Genomic DNA, 22,935 nt, shown 5'->3' with positions numbered 1-22,935 from the left:
CGATGTTCATGACTCAAAACAGCTAAGCTTTGGAGACCAAAACTATCTGGTTTCAGAGTTTTCAATATTACAGATTCTTTGGTTGAAAAGGATAATTTTTTGATGGAAGAAAAAGTACCACAGGGTAATATTTTTACTGCTAAATCCTGAAAAGTCGAAGGGTCTAGAATATCTGAACTTTGCTGCTGTAAGATGGCATCACCAGAATGAAAGGAGTTGGAGAAAAGGGAGGCGTCTACCATTAACGAAGAGCGTGTTTCTCCTAACTGCTCGAGCATTCTCAAATGCGTGTAATTAGCATTTCGCAGAGTCAAAGAAGCATTTTTTTCTTTGAGTAAGTCGATTGTATAAGCTTGGCTTGCATTTACTCTTTGAGCCTGTCAATTTGTTTTTGTTTGCCGTCTTTTGAAGGATCCTCTTTGATTGTCCATCTGAATCTTTTTCGTGCTCCAGTGGTCTTAAAAATGCAAAATTAATTAATGCTTTTGTATGTGCATGAGATATTGAACTCAAATTGCCTGCCTCTTGTCAACATAAAATATGCCTCTAAAGCATGAAACATGAGATTAATTATTTTTGCTTTTTTATGTCAGTTCTCATTGAGTGCTAGATGTTTAGTTCACCAAGCTCATGGTCAGCCATATCTTCCTCAACGCGATGATAGAAATATTGCCTATTTCTAAACAATAAATAACTTTGACAAGAAAAGAATAAAAGGTGGGTAATAACCTCGATGTCTTCAATTTCTTCATCTGGAGTTATCTCACTTTCACTTTCTTGGTCCATTTGGTGATCAGTCATCTTAGATAAAAAAGGCTCAAAATTCAATAAATAAGACAAAGAATGCCTTTGAATGCATGGAAAAGAAACAGATTGTTTGTTAATAAAAACTTTTTTTGCTAAACATTATCAAATGAAATTTTTTAAAAGAGAATAAAACCAATAAGCTTAGATATAACCTGGATGTTTTCATCTGCATTTATCCAATTTTCCTTTCCTCCACTCATTTGATGTTCAGCTCTCTTTAAAAAAAGGGCTCAAAGTTAAAGTTTTTTCATAAATGATTAAAATAAGGCGAATGATAAAAAATGTTTTGTTTCCGGAATGCGGGTGAAGGAAAAAAGTTATCATGCGGCCGGCCGGAAAATAATTTTTTTTTCTATTTTTGATAATTTATGGCTCATTGAAATAGAGTTTAAGAATAACTTTTATGTATAAACACAGCATAAATTATGCCCTAAATTACAACAAGTACGGACTACTAACGAACAAAAGTTTGCGGCCGGGTCAGAAAAAAAAAATTTTTCACCCGGCCGGTTTCCGGAAACAAGAAATTTTTTTTGTTTCGCCTAAGTATGAAAAATGCCTTGAAAGCATATAAGGAAATATCTTAGATTTGTTTAAATTTAGTTTTGGCAAAGTGTATTTGTAATAGTTTTGTTTTAAAAAGGAGAATAGAAGGAACTATTTCAACCTTTGTTGTAACCTCAATATCTTTATATTCTTCATCAACTTTGTCTGCACTTATCTTATTTTCATTTCCCTCGTCTATTTTGTGTGTGATTGTCTTAAAAATAGGAAAGAAACCAAATGATCAAATTGTGTAAATGTATCAAAACATTGCCTCAAGGCATTTTGAGTGTCATTTGTATTCAATCTATATATAAGCAAAGTTTATTAAGAAAAGATCATCCCTTGCTTTATATTCAATCAAATTCTTTTGTTCAACATCTGATATCAATAACCTTGAAATTATTAACCAACCTAATATTTAGCACTTGAGCCTGATTGTTATTATTAAGTGCTCCATAGACACCTTCATCAATGTGTTTTACACAAGTTATTTTAGTAACAAGGTAACAAAAAAGTGAAAAGAATATCCATTTACCTTCTGATTTGAATCTTTTATGAAATCAAGCTTAGGTATTTCAAGACTCAAAGTAACCTATAATGAAGGAATTCAAAAGCCTGTACTTTTTTCCTTCTATCAAAATGACCAAATAGTTTTAGTACTAGAGACAAAGAAAATTTGAAGCAAACTGATAAATATTATGTAAGATAATATTCTAAGAATTTCATGAAATAGGAATAACAAATTTGTTATTTGTAATAAATTAATAAGTAATAAACCTTAAACGTTTTTGATAGATCTTCTTCAATTGCTTTCAAAGTAGCCTCCATGTCATAGATTTTGACATACCCTTCGAACTTATTCTAATTAATATAACAAAAAAATCATGATTGAAAATGATCATACTTATTAAATTAAGGTAACATTAAAGGAGGATTTATTTGAAGAATACCAGAAAAGTATACAAAATATTGCATATGCAAACCATTGATGTTCAATCAAATTTCCATCTACAAGCATCTTAGCTCCAGTATCATTATTATCATCAAATCATAATAAACACAAATTTTGCATGGCTAGATTTGCTTGTCTTTCAAAACTCACCTGTTGTTTTGTTTTGATTCTTTTAAGTTTCTTCCTACGTGTGGCAGCATCTTTTGCTTCTATTTTAGGAATGATTGCTGCACAAATTTGTTCAGACCACAGCGCTGAGAAAAAAAAATTCTTTGTATACTTGAAGCAAAGATAATTATGTGGTGATGTATTGAAGTAATTTCATTACAAAAGGAAAATTGTCTTTTTATAGAATTGTAACAAGTACCCTTTTTGTTACTGTTAATTCAAATATTCCAATTATTCCAAACTTTCAAACAATAAATTGAGACGTAAATATTTTCAGGGTTCGCTTATACTTTTAATTAATCTTTTCCTAGACTCTTTTCTTATTTCTTTTCACAGTCGTACATACAATAAAATATTTCTTCTTTAGTTTCTTTCTAATTTGTTTTCCTTCCCATTCCAATGTTGACTCGTCTTGTGATCTCCTGTTGCTCCTCCAATTCAGATCTGCCTTCTTCTTGATTTGCTTTGTTATTTATACTTTTCTGAGATTTGATTATTCGTCGATTTTCGAATCGTCTTGGTCACGTTTTTTGCAAGGAAAAGTACTTTTTCTTTCTGAAGGTAAATTCCTGAAGAGATCACGTTTCTTGCAGGGAAAGTACTTTTCTTTGTGAAGGTAAATTCCTGAAGGAATTATTGATCAAAGTCCGAAACGTTTTGGCTACGTTTTTGCTGGGAAAGTACTTTTCGTTGTGGAGGTAAAATCCTGAAGGAATTATTGATCCGAAACGTTTTGGTTGCGTTTTCTCTAGGTTTTTTTTAATAGAAAGATGTCTATATTACAGAATCCTAAAAATGAGCATAACAGCTCATCAAGTTTCCCAAGACCATAAAAGTATGTCATCCAATTGACTCTAGGAGGGGTAAAGCCCCCGGCATTTTTCATTTTTTATTTGCAGCACTGTAAAAATACAGGGCCAACTATGTAGTTCAGCGAAGTCAAGTTTGAATATATTCTTTATTAGAAAAACAGTTAAAAGCAGTCAAAACGCAATTTACCTTACCTCCTGAGTTTGTCTTTGTTATGCTAAAATATAACAAACCTTTGTCATGCTGTCTAATTACAAAAACCTCCAATCACTACTTCTCCGCCATCTTGTTTCACTTTAAATGCCGTGTTTTAAAATTCCTTAGCTACATTATATGTACGGAAAAGGTTTTCTCCAGGTTTTTTCAATCCCAGGATTAAACTACGAGGGCGGTTCCGCCCGCTTATTTTTCTTTCGGCGTTGAGCGCCCCGGGGATACTTAACAATAAAAGAGATTTTAAGATTAGTGTTGAAAAGCATATTTTTTCGATAAATTTAGGCGATACTCAACAAAAAATAAGGTGGTTTTAAACAAATCTTTGACAAATTGGCGTTTCTTTCTGTTCTAATATATGCAAATCACGTCGGAAAAAGAATATATTTCCGCCTTTACTTTCACTTTCGCTTTCGTGTTACGCGATTCCAATTGGATGAATACCGCTCGCTAACAAATTCTGATTGGCTGTAACTCTTAGCTTCGGGATTCTGATTGGATCATTTCCCGCGTCACAGTTGAATTTTGATTGGTTGAAAGTTTCTGAGCGTGAATTCTGATTGGATGAATACCTGAAAAGTAAACAATAGTATGTAAGTATTTTGCTTATCAAAACCTAAATATTTCCAGGGGGTTTTATTTACTTTGCATGACGATAATTAAGCCTACAAAACACCGAGAAAAAAACCCAACATAGAACAGGTGTATTTTGTGATGTAGAATATGATAGCGTGAATCTTTTTGAAATTCTATGTCAGGATTTTTTCTCAATGACCCGTAACTATGCCCGGGGTACCCGTTGCTAAGACCTTATGTTAAAAACGAAAGCGATTACGGCAAAAAGTAGCGATTTTCGTAATACCTCAAATATTGATATTTGACTGTACTGTAGTTACAGATCCAATTTCATTAAACCCTAAAAGCAAAGTTTAAGCCTGAAAATTCAAATCTGAAGAGTGATAAATGCACAATGAAAGCGCTGTGAAAAATAAAATTTTCAAATAAGCTCTGCCTTCTGATAACGACCGCACCTCTGTCAAAATTTTCAAGTGTAAAGATCAAAATAAATAAATTGAGATTATATGACACGAAAGATGGCAATATTTTGTAAAGTTCCTTTTACCCGATAATGAAATTTCTAGCCAATCTGATACGTAACCACACCCAAACCACACCCATACCCAACCCTACCAGGTCGCCTGCAGGTCCTGACACTATTCCCGCATGCCGGATCCGAAAAATAGATACATGTCTTTCACTTTTACGAAGGAGCCTTCACCTGTTGAAAATTTACATGTCGCGATCATCGGATTTTCATTTTTTTGACATTGCGTCAAAAAAGTGATATATCTTGAACTACAAGAGGAAACTTGATGCAGTTTTTTTGTGTATTTTCTCTGATAAATTTTAAGTATTGTGAAAAAAACAATGAGCATTTTTGGTTTTAAAAAAAGTAACTGATGATCTGTTGAATCTTCCCATTTGATTTTGTTCCTATATTTTCCGTGCCAAAAGTCCCAACGAACAACCTCCCTATATTTGCCCTAGAAATGCCAGAAAGGCTGTCAGGTGTAAAACAATTGACTTTTCTTGGCTCTGCACTACTTTGAATTATGGAATTTTTTCCTATAAATATATGCCCTGAAGGATTCTGTATGTACCAGACGCCTGCGTTCGATAGGATCGATCATCGGAACGGCTCGATGACGGATCGATATGTGATCGATGGATTTTCTCTAACAAGGTACTGTCTCCTTGATACTCAGTGTGTACTCAATTTGAAAAACATTAACATTCATTGTAAAGCAGCACAGCTGCTAACTAACCCACCCTTCAAATATTACATGGCACCACACCCCTTCATCCCTGTTTGTGCCCCCATCCATTCCAGCAGCCATAGAGAAAGCAAGTGATTAGAACCCAAAAAATCGACCCAAAAGAAAAACATAGAACATAGAATTCAGTGCCTTGTTACCAATGACAGTCTCAATACTAAAATGAAATCCAAACTGAAAAGAAACTCACAAACCTTCAAAGAATCCTTTCTCCATGCTTGGCAAAACGAAATTTGAGTCCGCCATCTTGTTCGGTTTGAAAGATTCAAGCATGTCAAGTAATCTACCACGATTGATGAACTCAATACTGGTCCATCAAAATCAGATCCGATAAGCATCGGTTACGCTGCGAAATAGCGAAAGAGAAAAAGAAAGTAGACCGTTCGTGATCGGCTTACTTTCAAAAGCGTAAACCGTTAACCATTGAATACTAATCACATAGACGGGTGAATCTTTTCGTAAACCTCGAAGGAAATATCCGTGTCTCAGTGACCCGGTGAAGACATATGGTGAAAATCAATTTGGGATATAAAACGAAAGGAACCTAATGTCGATTGGCCTGAAAAGCCTGCTGTTTTAATGAGTGGGGACATTCAATTCAAATTTTTGCTGCAATCTAAATATACGAGGGGTATTCCAAAAAAATCTGGTTTTTTTTTCTCGCTTAGAAATGAAGTAATTTCCAATAGTGATGAAATGCCAGGATATTCTCCACCGGGTCTTTGATACAGAGGGGCTGAAATTTGGCACATCTAGGTTCCTTAGGGGGGTCCTATAAAACCACTAGGAAAAAGCACAGTTGAAAGGAAAAGTTTTGGACCATTTTTGACATTACAATTCAGCACAAATCTTTGTAAACAAGTTTTTCAAATTGTTAGTTCTCGAAAGAGAATTGGGGAAATTGTAACTGTTCCATCAGAAAGATAATGAAAAATAGATTTTTTGTTTTATTAGTTTAAAAAGCTAAAACAAGACAAACCCTCTTCCAAATGACCTTAAAACAGGAAGAAGTATAAAATACCAAAGAATCTAATGTACATTTTAGAACTTTATCAACAAACAACTCATTTCAAACACGACAAACTTCCCGATTAGTCGAGTCCAATGAAACCAAGGAAGAGGCAAAGACACGAACGTTGATGAAAAAACAAAAAATAGCCAACGGAAAATTGAAAGAAAACAATCACGGAAATATCCACAACTATAACTGGCGTTGGAGAGAATGTCTGGAATACTTTTGGCACCTCGAGAAAGGATCAGAAGTTATTTTGCAAGAAATAGCAAGGAGGTTCAAGCTAATCAACGAAGAGACTGGAAAACCGAAAAATGGTGGTCAACTGGTTAAAAAATTTTTAATTAATAATAACATTAATTTAAAACACTTCAAACTAGTCAGAGCGGATGTCAAAGAACGTGCCCCACGGAGAGCTTTAACAAGGTTAGTTTTAGTTTTATCAAATAATCAGAATTCCATTTTTAAGGTCCTGGCTGCACAAAACCGTAATCCTAGTACGCTCCCGCCCCGTTTTTATAATAAAAATTAGTGTTAAGTTTTCTTTTTCCAGGATTCCTGGAACAAATGTAACAATGCCAAGTGAAGTAACTAATGGAGAATTGAATGAAATGATCAGAGATGACATCCGAAAGGTAAACCTTTCTTTGAGTATTAGTGGTAAAGGAGAGTCAAAATGCTAAAACATACCCCTGTCTCAGTTGTGCACAAGTAGAAATTTTCCCTTAGTAGGTGTTGATAATTTCTATCGCAATCCCAAAGAGGATAGAAAATGTTTTCGGCTCAAAAATTCCAGTGGGATTGGTTTTAGAGTGGAATTTTTTCTATTTGATTTATAATGGGGATAAAATTATACATAGGGCAAAATTTCCATTGAGGTTTACACTTAAAGGTATTTTTACTACTGGGAAAGATGGTTTTTGGGTTTTTACAACTGTCCAGTGGAGCGGGGGTCCCTCCAAGTTTTTTGATACAGGGGTGTATGAATAAAGAATGTCCACATGGTTCATTGGCTTTAATTATAATTTATCACTTTTACACTGTCAAATTCATTGTATTTTAGGGCAAATATTTGGTTGGTGAGCTTTTGGTTCCTCACAAATTTGAAAAGCATATGAAGCTGAAAAATGGAAAAATTGTAATTGAGGACTTTTCTGTCCAAGGTATATAAAAATTTAAATCAAAATTAATGAATTTTTAACTCACTACTTTCCTTGCAAAAACTTATGTTCTCATTGACATCTTAGACTTAGGTAAAATCCAAATGTTTAAAATAAATTTTGGGTAGGAATGACGAATGCCATTGGCATCTCTCAAACCAAAAAAAGTTGAAAGTGTTGATTATTTACTAATGATTTTATAGGGATATTCATATTAAATGGTTTATTTCATTCTAAATTCAGGAAGAAAGATATCACTCCCTGAACTTCGAGAGAAAACACTGAAAGATCAGCAACCGTACTTAAGAACGTTCCCCGATAAATATTACGAAAATATTTCTAGCAAGGAACTCGAAAAGGAATATGATAGAATTGACGAAAAATTCGATAGTGCACTGACAAAGTCCGTATTGGTAGACAAGCTTAAAAGTTTCCATAGAAGACGACACATATCTTTTTGGCATGATGGATCATCGATATCAAATCACGGTCATTTACTGGTAACCGTAACCACTACCTACGACACTGCTATCTTCTACACTGACGACGAATACTTTGAAAAGACAGGTAATTTTCACAGATAAACAAAACACATCGCTGCTTCAACACCCCCAGCGAAACTGAGACGTTTTATTTGAAGTGACTTATATATGGAAGCATTGACAAGAAATTTAATGAAGATGTAAAAGCACACCCCTGTGTCACAGACCCACTGGGGCCCCAGCCCCACTGGAAAATTTGGCAAAAATTTGCTCCCTGGTGGGAAAATACCCTGAAATTTCAGCCCCACTGGGAAATTGACTTTGATTTCATCCCCACTCGAAAATCATTGTCTAAAAACTGCACTCCAAAACCATCCCCACTACATTATTTAACCTTGGAACAATAAAATTTCTATCCCATTGACATTTCAATAGGGATTTTTGTCCCCACTAAAGAAAGAGGTTCCACCGGGGCTGTGAGACAGTGGTGTAATATCATAAATCAATTAAATATCAGACACAATCAACAGGTTACTGAGACAGGGGTATTTTTATTAACTTAGAAATCCTTTAATTGTAATTCCTTCAGGACACCATGAAGACGTTCAATCTATTGTTGAAGACCCTGAAACCCATTTGTTGGCCCGTTGTCCGTCAAGTGAAGAACAATTGTTTTACAGCGATGCTCGTCTAGATGATGTGAAAACACTCTCTTTACCAATTAAAACCAAAAATGACAATATTGAACTTACTGACATCCTTCGATTTTTCAAAGGTAATGGTGAATAAAGGGTTGATTGAAGAAAGTTTGGATTTTTTGGAGGAGAAAGATAAAGACAAGGAAGAAAACCTTTAAGAGACCTAGTGATAACGGCCTTTATAAAATATAAGTTTTTGGTTAATGTCAAAATTTTGACCTCGGTCATCCCTAGCCATAGAAAATACTATTCTAACTGCGTTTGTAAATTACAGACCAAACATCTCCATAAAAAATGGTATTGGTAATAGTCCTAATACAGAGGAGATTAATCATTATTCATTTTGTTTTTATCATGCGTAGGTGATGGCCCAGCTTGTCAAACGGAGTCCGGTCAACAGAAGGGAGGAGCTTACTTTTGTTGGGTTTGTTCAATAAAAGCATCACAATCTCCGAACTTTTCGTGTTGTCACAACTCTACCTACATCACCATGCAGGATCGCATCAATCTCGTGACCAGAACCAAACCTTCTGGGGATGCGGCTAATTCCAAAAAAAACAAATTACTAAGAAAAATTGAAAATAGCTGAAATCAAATTTGAGCTTCGCAAACGTGAGCTCCTTGATGATGCTACTGATGAGAAAAAAAAAGCTGAACTGGAAGAGATTTTGAAAGAGCATCTGCATGGCGCCCATAGAGTCCCGGCACTCATCTTTAATTACCCCATGGCACCGTTAGAACAGCTCAATCTCCAGCATTACGAAGTTCTCCCCGTTGAACCTCTGCATGCCCTCACTGGTCACATACGTAACTTATACGAAAAAATTCCAGAACACTTAGACACCAAAAACGGCGACAAAAAGTACTTCGAGATGATTAAGAAGGCATCGTTTTGTGGCAAGGAAGTGAAAAATGGGTCAGATCACAGGGAGAGTTTAATCAATATTGTCGTGCATCTTCAGCGGGAAAGAACCAATTTTCCTTTTTATGAACTGTTGTCTACTCTTTGTGAAATTCAAGAAATATTGTACCAAAACGAATCTGATCGTACCAATCAAACCATACTTCGCCTCCACAACGTCACATTTAAACACTTCCTCATCATGCACCGCCAACTCGACCAACCCTCCTCCTTAACCCCACGTAAGCTCTTTGGCCAGTATTTCCATTCGCTCACCATTCATGAACCACAACAGCTACGAATTGTCAACGGCATATCATCAAACACGGAGAAAGAGGAGCGAATGTTCAATGGATTTAAAACGTCCACTAAACTAACGTCTAACCATCACGCTCAAAATGTACTGTACAACGCCATTATCCGCTGCCAAGTTCGTAGTTCAAAGAGAGATTCAAAAAGTACAACAAAGAATCGTATATCAAAAAGTAGTGAGGAGTTAAAAGATAAAATTGACACTCTTTTTACGTTCAATGAGATACAATCTTATCCTTTGTTTTTCCAAAGTCATCTGGAAAGAATTTCGGACTATCTTTTGGGAGGAAACTCTTTTGGGGGTACGTTTTTTGGATATTACTAAAGTTCAAACTAGAATGAAAAAACACCATTTCAGGAGCGAGACCATTAAAAGTGAAATACAAAATCTGGAAATCTGTTGGGAAAAATGTCTAAGGAATGTGAATGAACTTGTTCCTGCTTATAAAATTGTTTTGGAGGAAGAATCACTAAATGATAATGGAGAAAAAGAAAATATACCAATAATATGCAAACCGACGACCCTGAATAAGTTTCGACCAAGTGAAAAAGTTACAGAAATCGAATCTTCAAACACAAACGAAAACCAAACGCCACCAAAGTTTAGCACTCCCATATTCCCTAAATATAAAAGAAAGAGTTCCAGAGATCCCCTTAATGTATCACCTATTGAAAATGAGATCATAAAATCGAAAAAAAACAGCAAAAAGATCACTCAAATGTGCAGACGAAAATATTCTACCCTCACCCCAACCCATAATGACCAAATTATGCTTAAAAGTTCCAGAACCATCAAACGGGCCAATCTCGCAATCATCAACCAAAACAGAACCACCCAGAAACCAAGAACCACAAAAATCCTGTCAAAATAAAACAACGAAGCTTTTAGCGAGTGTGTTTGGAGATATCCCAATTTTAAGAGAGTTTGACCGGATAAAAACCTTATTCAAGAGCAACAAAAAAGACCATTTGGACTCATTTAAAGACATTTCCGCTCGCCTCGAAGTAATCCTTAGAAACAAATGTTCTTCTCTTCAAAAAGAGAAAAAGGAATTCGAGGATAAGATAATTAAGGAGAACAATTTCGATTATAAAGAAATAAAAGATTTATCATTCTTAAACATTGTTAATAATTTGAAAATTTTGAATGCTATTTTAAAAGATTTATAGACTTCTGATTTCAGTGTAAATAATGACTAAATACTAAATAACTTGGCCCCAACATTATATAAATATATAGCAGTTTTCTAAAGTTTCTTCACTTTACATATGTAGGAGGTAGGGGCTAGGCAAAATAAATAATTGATCATTTTGTAACAAACCCTCCTTGAATTTTTTCGGATAAAATGAACAATGGTGGGTGTTAAAACTCAGTAAATTATCACTATTTCCAACCCCTTTATAACCCTTATACCGTTGTTTGAGCGCCTTTTTTATGACTTTTTTAAAAATCGTTTTTTCCCTTTAAAAGAATGTTTACAAGAATAAGATTTTGTTTATTAAATAATATTTTAAAAGTGTTAATTGATGCGTGAGACCTTTTCGTTAAATATACAACTCTGTTGGTATTTCTTTGAGGTGCACAGACCAGAAAAACAGGTTTTATTAGACTGTATCAGAGAGATCGTAGAATAGAGGGAAAAGAGAATTTTCGTTTCAGAGCCACTTACAGGGCCTGAGTAATAAATTACGTAGTGGTTCATGGTCACTCAGGTGGCTAGAATAAGTAAGGTCATTTAGGTGGCTAGCTTTATGAGCTTTTGAAAACTTTTTGTGTAGGAACTTTTCAATCTTTTACTAAATTACGTAGTGGTTCATGGTCACTCAGGTGGCTCGAATAAGCATGGTCATTTAGGTGGCTAGCTTTACGTAGCTTTTGAAAACTTTTTGTGTAAGAACTTTTCAAGGTACGCTCAAAGGTTAGTAGTAAAACAACTAGCCTGGATATCCAGACCGTAAACTAATTCACAGTCTAGTTTGTTATATTTTTGTAGCTTGTTTACTGTCTAGTCTACCTAGATCGTTTACATCCAAATCTGGGGATGCAAACGATAATTTGTTGGCTTTTTATTGTTGTTTTAGGCAGTTTTGATACTCTTTAGAGTTTTTATTGATGTTTAATGTTAAATTGATTATGTGCATATTTTGCTTGTCTGCCTGGGTTTCCAAAGTTTTGAGTTCAGGGTTCACTCACAGACATTATCAAACAAGCTGTATCAGGCTTTTCTAGGTGCACCAGAATCTATAATTTTAGAATTTTGTATGTTGAGGTACACGTTTCTTTTATAAGCATAGGGTAAATTTTTGTGAGCCTTGAATATGCTTATGCTATGCCTATGTAATGGTGCGATTCACACATCATGCATGTTTTTTTTTAATTTGGGAGATTAAATGCTTTAAAATTTTATAAACTGAAGCTCAGCGTATGCTTAGGCAATGCTTAAGTTTTTCCAAGATTTGAGCCAGGATATGCAAGCAAGCTGTTAATTTCGACTTTGATAAAAGAAATTTTGACAAGGTTCAGTAAACTTCAGTAAACCTAAAACACAAAGCTAATACCTCGAAAAGCCTAAACAAATCTCGACAAAATTATTAATTAACAATATCTTAATCGCGGTTTGGGTAATTTACGATGCGCGATTTAACGATTCACGATGCACGATGCACGATCCATGCATGATTTATGTCGATTTATGTTAATTATTCTAATTATGCTCAAATAAGTTTTCATAATGCTAGCTACAAACATCATATAACAATAACGAAAAAAATTAAAAAAAGAAGGGGAAATAATTTATCATAATCAGAATGATTAAAATAACTTATATCTTTTGTGTAGAAAAACCAAAAATTGATAGCGAGAGTTTTTTAAATGAAAGAAAAAGCCTTGACGTCATATAAAAGTTTTGGCGCGAAAAATTTATTAAAAGAAAACTCATTTTTGTACGTTTATTATTTTTTTAAGAACAGTGAATAAGGTAAATAAGGTAAATAAGGAATCATTGGCTACATTACTTTTGGCATGTTCTTATAAAAGCCTTTTACCAACAGAATGGCAACTGGTGTTTTTATTTATTTGATTTTTTCTCTGTTTGATGATCAAGTTATTTCATTTTATTTGATCTTTCTCAAAAAAAGGTGAGTTTATACACGCGCTAAATGTCTTCCCCTACATTACCACAACATTGTATATTTTTGTTTATAACCCTGTCTCAATCCAATGCATTTGGTTTGTTTAATCGGAGAAACGTTGTTTTTTTTAAGAAAGAGAGCAAAAAGGTTACAAGATATTCAATTCAAAGCATGGGCAAAAAAGTTTATGTTTTGATTTGATTTGATTTGATTGATGAGGTTAAAATTTATACACGCATACTTTACATTGATTTTCCAGGAATACAAAAGAAGGATTTAAATATGTGATTACTAAAACCTATAAATGCATAATTAGAATAATTAACATAATATATGCATGGATCGTGCATCGCGCATCGTGAATCGTTGGATCGTGCATTACACAAACCGTCTTAATCGGGGTCTTAATTTTCTTTTTAGTTCGCTCATGTTTGGAAAGTAATGATGATAAAGAACCCAGATGAAACAGGTAAAACAATGTTTGTATATTTTGACAAGCGGCCGAGGTAGTGAATTGTGTCACTTCGTAGGGTATCCCTTAGATCAGGGCAAATTTTCGATATTATGCTAATAGGGTGTAGAATTTACAACGAAAAAATTGCCTCTCGAATCTCCTTCAATTTTCGAGTGAATCGATTTTTGATTAATTGTTTTTTTAATAAGTTTTAATAATCAAACTTATCAAAGGGGGACCCGATAACTTTATTTTTTCGAAGTTTGAAAGGTGAAAATTAGGCCGAAAAGTAAGTAGAAAAAGTGGGCGGTAGAAATACACTTAGCTAATTATTGATCTTATAAGGAAATCTTTTATTTTTGCTGTCACTTTTACTTCAGAATTTTGGGAACTTTCGATACTTTCTCATCGCAAATAAGGGTCCGTAGAATATTTGCGGATTTTTTGATTTTGACGAATAAGTGACTTTTGTTCACTCTTTGACTTTTTTAACACACCTTATAACATTAATACTTATATTTCTATGATATATAACGACTCTGTATTCTAAATTTAGGGGTATAATGGATGGTTTGTGTGGAAAACAGTCAAAATTCATGTTTCAAGAAATCCCGTATTTTTGAAGGTTTTTCAACTTTTGCGTCAATTGTTCTGCCTGACACATATAAGTTTTATGGTTTATCTTGAAAGCTTATGTAAAAAGGCTGATCGATTTACGTCTAGGCAGATGGTACAATTTGCATGTGGATCCCAAAATAATTAGTTTGTTTACACAAAAAACGGCTACCTTTGATTTTGACGCTCTCTGCACGCGCGGGCGAAATAGTGCGCACATCTGCCTGGACGTCAAAAGTCAGTATTTTTTATTGTCTTTCGAATGGTGTATTAAAACTAATAGGTCTTCAGCAAAAGATGTCAAGCAAAAGGGGCAATCAAAACTTGATATGATGATTATTTTCGAAAAGTCCCGGAAACATCCTTTCTATCAATTTCACAGACCAGACGGGAAATCCTGTATACAAGCTACGCTTCGCAGCTTTTTCCCTACAACTAACTCATAGTAGTTTGGTACTGATTCAGCTAGCCAATCAAATCGCGTCAAGTTTTCCCGCTACAATTATTGTGAATCTTTTCAAAGAAGGAGGCGGTAAAATAAAATACATTTTGGAATTTGGTGGTAGTGACTGGCTGACTTATACTGGTAGTTGCTTTGAAAAAAAAAACAAGCTTAATATGAAGCATCAGCAGCATTTTGAAAGTGTAAGTATAAACCTTTTACATCCTTCAATTTGATATCAATAATTATTAAGTTTTGGATACTGCTGATTCTGAGTAATGTTAGATCTGCCTAATCACACAAGTCAAAACAGGATAATAAGTAAGTTTTTGGAAGGGGGTTCAGTTGTTTTATATAGAGGTGGTTACTGAGTAAATACGAAGTATATAACAGTTTTCATTTTTTTCCACTGTTCCATAAGTTAACTTAACAGGGAATGTCATTTCAATGGTTAGCATCACCACAACATTTCAACCTGTTACTATCTATTTTCAAAAAGTTTTTTCCTTTTAATTACGTACTTAGTGGTTCTCTTGGTCATCTAGGTGGCTAGAATAGGCATTGTCATTTCGATGGCTAGCTTTACGTTTTAGATTTCAAAGGTTTTTACTGGTTTTAAAATCTTTTAAAGGTTTTTAATGTAATTTCTGAAAGGTTTTTTTTCTTTCAATTACGTAGTGGTTCTTGGTCACATCTTGGTGGCTAGAATAGGCATGGTCATTTCAATGGCTAGCTTTACGTAAGATTTCAAAAGTTTTCACTGGTTTCAAAATCTTTTAAAGGTTAATATAATTTCTGAAATGTTTTTTCTATTAATTACGTAGTGGTTCTTGGTCATCTAGGTGGCTAGAATAGGCATGGTCATTTCGATGGCTAGCTTTACGTAATATTTCAAAAGTTTTCACTGGTTTCAAAATTTTTTAAAGGTTAATATAATTTCTGAAATGTTTTTTCTATTAATTACGTAGTGGTTCTTGGTCATCTAGGTGGCTAGAATAGGCATGGTCAATTCAATGGCTAGCTTTACGTAAAATTTAAAAAGTTTTCACTGGTTTTATGAATTTGTTTTGGCGAGAACTAATTTTATTATTTTCTTGACCCTTAAGAGGGTTAATATAATTTCTGAAATGTTTCTCCTATTAATTACGTAGTGGTTCTTGGTCACTTGGTGGCTAGAATAGGCATGGTCATTTCGATGGCTAGCTTTACGTAATATTTCAAAAGTTTTAAATGGTTTCAAAATTTTTTAAAGGTTAATATAATTTCTGAAATGTTTTTCCTATTAATTACGTAGTGGTTCTTGGTCATCTAGGTGGCTAGAATAGGCATGGTCATTTCGATGGCTAGCTTTACGTAATATTTCAAAAGTTTTAAATGGTTTCAAAATTTTTTAAAGGTTAATATAATTTCTGAAATATTTCTCCTATTAATTACGTAGTGGTTCTTGGTCACTTGGTGGCTAGAATATGCATGGTCATTTCGATGGCTAGCTTTACGTAATATTTCAAAAGTTTTAAATGGATTCAAAATTTTTTAAAGGTTAATATAATTTCTGAAATGTTTTTCCTATTAATTACGTAGTGGTTCTTGGTCATCTAGGTGGCTAGAATAGGCATGGTCATTTCGATGGCTAGCTTTACGTAATATTTCAAAAGTTTTAAATGGTTTCAAAAATTTTTAAAGGTTAATATAATTTCTGAAATGTTTTTCCTTTTAATTACGTAGTGGTTCTTGGTCACTTGATGGCTAGAATAGGCATGGTCATTTCGATGGCTAGCTTTGCGTAAAATTTAAAAAGTTTTCACTGGTTTTATGAATTTGTAAAGGTTAATTTCTGAAAGATTTTGGTTCTTGGTATGGTCATTTCAATGGCTAGCTTGGCATAAAGTTTTCCTTGATGCTTGTGTATCCTTTTTTCTGGTTCTGACCCCTAGCTCATCCAAAATGGGAATGTTTTTTATAATTGATGGTTGCTACCGTCAACTGCTCTAGCTTGGGACTATCTGACAAAACATGGGACGGCAATTTCGCCATGGTGTCACTGAACCTCCAAAGTCATTTGATTTGGGTTAATAAACGGTGTATTAAAAAAATACACAATTTCTCTTTCACACTGAGTAGGCTTATAAGGCGCCAGATATCCAACAGTCCCATGTTTCGACCAATTGTGCCAAGTTAGAGCAGTTGACGGTATTGTTGGAAAAATGTGTCTATGGAAGTTTATTAAAATTGTACAGTACTTTTTATCTGTAGAAGTAGTTTCAAGTAAATTTTTATCAATTGGAAGTAGAAAAACATGTCATCAAGAAGTGAGGAAGGAAACCGTAAACGCAAGTTAAAGAAAAAAGCATATGCCAAAGACAGAAGCAAAAAAATTAAACAACAGCTTAATTATGCCAAGGAAGTAAATGAAGGAGTCACACGTGAGATTGAAAATGTGACCTCTGAAAAAGAGAAAATGAAGCAAGAGCTCAATGATGTCAAAGAAATAAATGAAGAAGTTACACGCGAAATTAAAAATGTGAACTCTGAGAAAGAGAAAATCCAGCAAGAGCTTGCAGGTGTGAAAGATGAGAGCAACCAAATTGCTGTTAAAAATGCAAAGCTAAACAAGTTGAATGAGAAAATGAAATCTGATCTTAGGTCATCTCATATTGAACTAGATTCTCTCAAAAAGAAAGTATGTCATCAATCAAACTATCTTAGTACTTATTCAAAAAGTCGAGTTTTGGAGAAAAGAAGTTGTGCTAAGTTGAGACAAGCTGAATTGTCTGACCAAGTTGTTGAGCTCACTGAAGATCTTGTCGGTAAAGGGACATTTGGAGTCGTCAAGATTGGAAGAATGACCCAGTTAGGTATTCAATGTGCCATCAAATCTGGAAATTCAGCAAAATATTTTGATGCGTACCACGAGGCCTCATTTTTATTCCAGCTTCAAGGTTCCAATTTTTTTCCCCATTTATTTGGAGTTTTTGAACATCAGTTAGTAATGGAATATGTGCTTTACAACACCCATCCTATGACAATTTCAAAAGCCAAAAATGATGACATTGTTAATCAAAAACATTGGACTATGGTTTGTTTTCATTCACCGGCAAAGTATTTTGCATAATGATCTCAAAGTCAACAATGTTCTACTGCGATCTACTTTGACCCCTGTTATCATTGACTTTGGTAAAGCTACCAAAAGAAACAATCCCGAAGTTTACCGGTTGACTGGTGCCCAACGAAACCGGTACAACACAAAGTATCAATATTTAGCGCATGAATTGAGAAACGTTCCTGGGTCTAGAACGTCAACTGCTACTGATATATATTCATTGGGTCACATCTACCAGTTTATTGCTAACAAAGAAAATTCCTTGCTTCAAGAACTACAGCGAAAAATGCAAGAAACGCTTTCTAAAAGAATTACATCCCCTGACATATTGCGATCTTTCAAACATTGGGAAAATACTAAAAAAGAGTCCTAATTTTTATAGATTTTTCATTATTAAAAGCAATTGCATATTTTAAGGTGAACCTTGAGTGGGTCCTGGGATTTGGAAGATTTTTTTAAATTTTAGTACTTGTGATAGTAAAAAAAAATTGTTTTGAAATACCACCGTGTAATCAAATGTGTTAACTTTAACAGATTTAGTACTAATCTCAAGGCCTTTCTAAAGTGTACAACTGCAAGTTTACTTTATTTCTATTTTCATCTCAGTTTTAGTTTAAGTTTCCTGAAGTCCATGTTTGAGAGGGGAATTTTCTTCATTCTTGTATAATAGATTATTGAAAGTTTTTTTGTGGCAGCTTTATGTGATCTAATTATTTCCATGTGGTTTTATAACCATTGTTTGATATTTTAGTACATATTTTTTCAGAAATGTTTTTTTTTTCATGTACGTCAAATAATTATAAAATTTTTCATCCTTTTTCACAAGAATATTTTGAATTTTATGTTGAAGGATCTATAAAACAGAAATTGTTTCAAACTTATTACTTCATTGTTCATTACATTTCACAGATTGTCTGCTCCAAGATATTTACTTTTTGAAAGTTATTAAAAAAATTCCATGAAAATCTTACATAATCCCATTAACTAAATCAATATATTAAATTTAACTTTTTGGTGTGAAGCTATGAAATTAAAGTTTTTGGGTGGCCTTTTTTCTCAAGGTTGTGCCTCGTCTCCATACTCTTTTCTGTTTATTCTATAGTCAGTGGAGATCTTCAGATTTTCATCATGGAACCAGGGAAAGAGAATTTCTGATAGAATCATGTTGTTCTTTTTTTAACCTTTTACTATTTTTTTGCATTAGTGAAAACATCAAAAGATAAGACCTGTTGCTTTCTGATATTGTCATGCCCAAGCAAAAGCCTTCTCGGTCCATCATTGACCCAAAAACATGCGGATTCATGAAGGCTGCTGTGTATCAGCTGAATGCTGAAGGTGCAAAACAAATTTTTAAATCTTTGAGCACTGTTGAGTCATCGACACGATTGAAAGCAGAATTTAGAATTTTTTGTGAATTGTTTGAAATGTGTGACACTTCTAATGTTGATTATGTGTGGTACAGAAGGAACTATGAAAAGATAAAGAATGTGTTAATGAGACTTGGCAAAGGTTCGAAAGAAAAGAAGAAGGAAATTTTGAGTTTGTTTGCTAGAGATGCATGGGCTAAGCTTGATGATAGAAAGAAAGTCAAGCATACTTTGTTTCTTTGTAATGAGTGCCTCAAGAACCATGCTGAGGGTTTTCGACTTTATCCAGTTAACAATATGAATCTGAGAGGCAAGGAAGCAAAGTCAAAGATATTTAAGTAAAAAAAGGATGTAGTTAAGAAGGCCGTTGACGAGAAGGTCAAAGAATTGGATGAGGAATTCATGAAGAAATATAAATGGAAGTTCGCAGAAGCAGCTGGCATTGAGAGTCGAAGTGATTTGGAAAAGAAGGAGAGAAAGTTATTGATTCAAGCAAAGAAGGATATAGAAAACACTTGGAAGAAGATATCCGTTATGAGGTTTGAAAGGGTTTCATGTGAAATGTTAAATTTTTCTTTCAAATTTGTCGTCCTAAATATCTTTGCTTTGTTTATATTGCGGTCTCATTAATGCTGCTTTTACCATAGACATTTTATGCTTCCTGGCCTGAGCTCCTATGCTAATTCGTCTTTTGAAACTCTTCATTTCATTCTTATTCCAACCCCTACAGTTACAAGTTTTTTTTAAAGATACCATCCATCCTTGCCATGTCACATTTAGTAGGTATCAAAAGTATCATACAGCCTTATTTTTTTTAAATCCAGTGCATTAGGAGGAACAACGTCCAAAGCTTCAGCAAGTAGAGTGAGAACAACCAAAGGTTTTGAGAGCTTTGATGATGCATTAAGAAGATCAAGCCTAGAGAGGGAAGCAATAGCAGAAGGTAGAAAGAGACCATGCACTCATATAGGCAATAATTACACCTGGAAATCAGAAGAATGTTTAGAAAAAGTTTTTTGTTTTGCTGAATGCTCAAATTATATATTTCCATTTTATCTACTGTGTATTGAAGAAAAAATTCAAGCCTTCCTAGTCTTTAGTCCTTGGAAAAAGGTTGATTAAGCACATTCTTGGAATGCAGTGAACATTCTTTGTAGTAAAAGTAATACTATTAGAAGTTGAAATAGGTTTCATAGGAGAAAGTCATGCAAAGCTTTTGAAAAGTAAAAAGACGTCGAGTTGAGCTGTTCACTGTTTAGGACTGTAACCCTCTGTCTGATCATTACTGTGAGTTTTGATATTCACCTTGCAAATTTTGATATTTTTTAGGTTCGAGGCTTACCTTATGAATCTGCTTTAAATTTTACCAAACTAGCTGACGAGTTTAAACTAAAAAATGCTCAAGGTAATGGATATGAATACTTTGCACACTGGTGCACACTATTAAATCAACTATTTTTGATTAAATGTTTCTACTAATTTCCAGTGAGATTGATTTGAGAAACTCATCTTAGGAATTTCTTTATTTAGGTAAAGTTCCTGGAAACGCTGGGCTGGTGGTCAGAACGTTTTTGGAAAGGAATGGTGTTGACTTCCGATTTCGTGATTTTTGGTAACAACACACGTCGTATTAGAAAAGCCAAGATAAGGTATTTTCAAAACAAGTTTTGGTTCTTCCCTATGACCTTTTTTCGTTGAAAATTTTAAACAAACAGCCATCCCAGCTTTTTTTTTTAATATTTGAAGTAAAATGGTTTGACAAATGTAAGAAATTACAGAAAATTTGAACTGAGAAACTGGTTTCTTTCTAATGAAACGATATCCTGTGGAAATCCTGTTTGAGTTTTGATTCAGTAACTAGCGAAAAAAAACAGTTTCACAAAAAGTACGTACTTAGTGATTAAATAAATTGCCTTTAGTACCTGTTAGTACTCAAATTTTTAATATTGTGTAATTCCAGGATTTTGGATTCCGACGTTGCAGTCCCGGTTGAAGAAAGCACTCTCGAACTCAACGCAAATCTTAAGTCATTGATCAAAGAGGTACTTATACAATTCCAAATTACAAAATCTTTCCATCAAATTCATTGCTTCAAATTTTAAACTATACTTTCAAGGTAAAGATTATATACTCTTTTGTGCTTAATTGTAGAGAATGTCACTTGGCAGTTTTTAGGTTAAAAAATACCACTTATAATTCATTTTAAAGGGTCGTTATTCTGTTGGTAAGCTGATTGTACCTCAAGAATTCGACTACATCTCCATCAGTGTATTGCCGGATGGTACAAAGAAGCGAGAGAAAAAAACATTTCTTGTGTCGGGTAAGTGGAATATTTTAATCTTTAAGACTGTGTGACTTTTCTAGAAACAAAATCTTCCGAAATATATGATTATTCTCAACAATACAAGTGATAGCGCAGTGCTTATCTATTCTCTTTAAAGCGACCGGGTCGAGAAGAGCTCGGTTTCCATGAAAGGTACTTGTTTTGGCGAGAACTAATTTTATTATTTTCTTGACCCTTAAGAGGGTTATATTGTAATTACTTTTATTGTTTACAGGTAGAAAGTTTACGACGGACGAGGTGCGAAAACGGATGCTTCGTTTCCAGAGACCTTATCTGCGAATTCAACCAGACGAATTTTACGATATTATGGATGACGAAACCCTTTCGCTCGAGCTGAGAAGGATCGGAGAAGAGGGAAAATCAAAGTTGGACCTCAAGGCATACCAACGTCAACGAATCCTGGCTTGTTGGCATGACACGTCAGGCATCTGCAATTCTTCACATCTTCACATTATGTTCTGCACACATCTGTCACATATCTTCCTATCAGTATCAGACTTCAGCAGTATGTATATTTTGTCAATATTGGATACCCTAAAATGGCCAATTATGTTCTGAGATATTGCAACTTAAGAGTTAAATTAAATAAATTCATTTTTTCATAGCAACATCCTTGAATGGAAGAACAAACTGCTCTACCCAAAGAAAATAAAAAAACACTGTTGTTGTAGGTTTATCAGTCCTAATCTCTTAAAGAAGTTTGGTACAACAATCTCAGCAACACAGATCAGTTTAAGAATAGCGCTCTTAATGATGTCTGTTCACCATACCAGGTAATTTCCTATTACATTTTAGGTGCAGTTGAAATTTTTCAAAAGTCCCCTCAATCAAAAACAGGTAAACTTTTGAATGAAGTTTTTGAGAACGTTGAAGTTGTCACAAGCTATTTGGCAGCACGTGAAAAGTACAAACAGAATCAAATTGTGCACAAGGATTTATTCAAGTACTGGACTGGACAACTAAAAGACAAATTGAAGCTACGTAAAAAAGAAATTGAAAATGACTTGGAAGAAATGGAAATCGGCTTATTATCTGAAGAGTCGATATCAGTCAAATTTCAAAATCAAAAGAACATCTATGAAAAATTAAAAAATCAATTACTGATAGTTAGCTGCTTGGAGAAAAACTTAATCAAATAATATCATTCAAATTTTCTAAATTAGTTTCATTTCACATTATGTCATAGCTTTTTGAATTAGAAAATCATTTATATAAAACAGTTTTTTCACATAGCCACATGCAAAATAATGGCTAGCTTTTCACTTTTAAGTTTTAAGCTTTTTCATGTGTTTTTTTTTACTCAATTTGATTGATATTATTTTCAGGGCAGGAGCTGATTAAATAACAGGTCAAGCTAGTGTAATGTGACATTGCAAAATATCCCCCTTTATTGTAAAATTTTTCCTTCCCCGAACAAAAGTTAACAGTATGGTGCATTTAATGTATTTTTAACTTGACAAAGAAATATCATTTTTAATGGAAGCTGCCTTTAGTATCGAGCACTTTTTACGTTGATTTGTTTACCAAAAAAATAAAATAATATTTTGAAAACCAAATAATTAAAAAAATATTTATTTATATTTAG

At 33.9% G+C, this 22,935-nt stretch overlaps 2 protein-coding genes and 1 long non-coding RNA gene across 3 annotated transcripts; 2 read left to right on the top strand and 1 right to left on the bottom strand.

Annotated features, from left to right (window-relative positions):
* Window positions 1-364: 364 nt before the first annotated feature.
* Window positions 365-5,613, bottom strand: LOC136799630 (uncharacterized). Its single transcript, XM_067056353.1, has 8 exons — window positions 5,526-5,613; window positions 2,456-2,559; window positions 2,131-2,214; window positions 1,889-1,945; window positions 1,475-1,567; window positions 960-1,022; window positions 730-801; window positions 365-457 (listed from the first exon to the last, which is right to left on the bottom strand). Exons 1-8 carry the CDS (start codon window positions 5,602-5,604, stop codon window positions 365-367), a joined length of 645 nt encoding a protein of 214 aa, XP_066912454.1. The 5' UTR covers window positions 5,605-5,613.
* Window positions 5,614-16,835: 11,222 nt separating this feature from the next.
* LOC136799629 (uncharacterized protein PF3D7_1120000-like) lies at window positions 16,836-18,794 on the top strand. Its single transcript, XM_067056352.1, has 2 exons — window positions 16,836-17,394; window positions 18,742-18,794. Exons 1-2 carry the CDS (start codon window positions 16,836-16,838, stop codon window positions 18,792-18,794), a joined length of 612 nt encoding a protein of 203 aa, XP_066912453.1.
* A 1,815-nt stretch (window positions 18,795-20,609) lies between these two features.
* Window positions 20,610-21,297, top strand: LOC136799424 (uncharacterized). The gene is made up of 3 exons (XR_010845520.1): window positions 20,610-20,655; window positions 20,967-21,048; window positions 21,215-21,297. It is a non-coding gene; the product is annotated as an uncharacterized lncRNA (long non-coding RNA).
* Window positions 21,298-22,935: the final 1,638 nt, after the last annotated feature.

Source organism: Clytia hemisphaerica, unplaced genomic scaffold (assembly GCF_902728285.1).
Source record: "Clytia hemisphaerica strain Z4C2 unplaced genomic scaffold, Clytia hemisphaerica genome assembly, whole genome shotgun sequence".
Taxonomy (NCBI): Eukaryota; Metazoa; Cnidaria; class Hydrozoa; order Leptothecata; family Clytiidae; genus Clytia; species Clytia hemisphaerica.
This window is presented reverse-complemented; position numbering and strand designations above follow the sequence as displayed.

Excerpts from the sequence above, each read along its gene's own strand:
- LOC136799630 (XM_067056353.1), bottom strand. The coding sequence starts at position 5,604 with ATGCTTGAATCTTTCAAACCGAACAAGATGGCGGACTCAAATTTCGTT. Across the intron at positions 802-959 it reads ATGCAGATGAAAACATCCAG|ATGACTGATCACCAAATGGA; the intron begins GTTATATCTAAG and ends TTTTTATCTAAG. Across the intron at positions 458-729 it reads AAGAAATTGAAGACATCGAG|ACCACTGGAGCACGAAAAAG; the intron begins GTTATTACCCAC and ends TGCATTTTTAAG.
- LOC136799629 (XM_067056352.1), top strand. The coding sequence starts at position 16,836 with ATGTCATCAAGAAGTGAGGAAGGAAACCGTAAACGCAAGTTAAAGAAA. Across the intron at positions 17,395-18,741 it reads TGGAAGAATGACCCAGTTAG|TCAGTGGAGATCTTCAGATT; the intron begins GTATTCAATGTG and ends TTTATTCTATAG.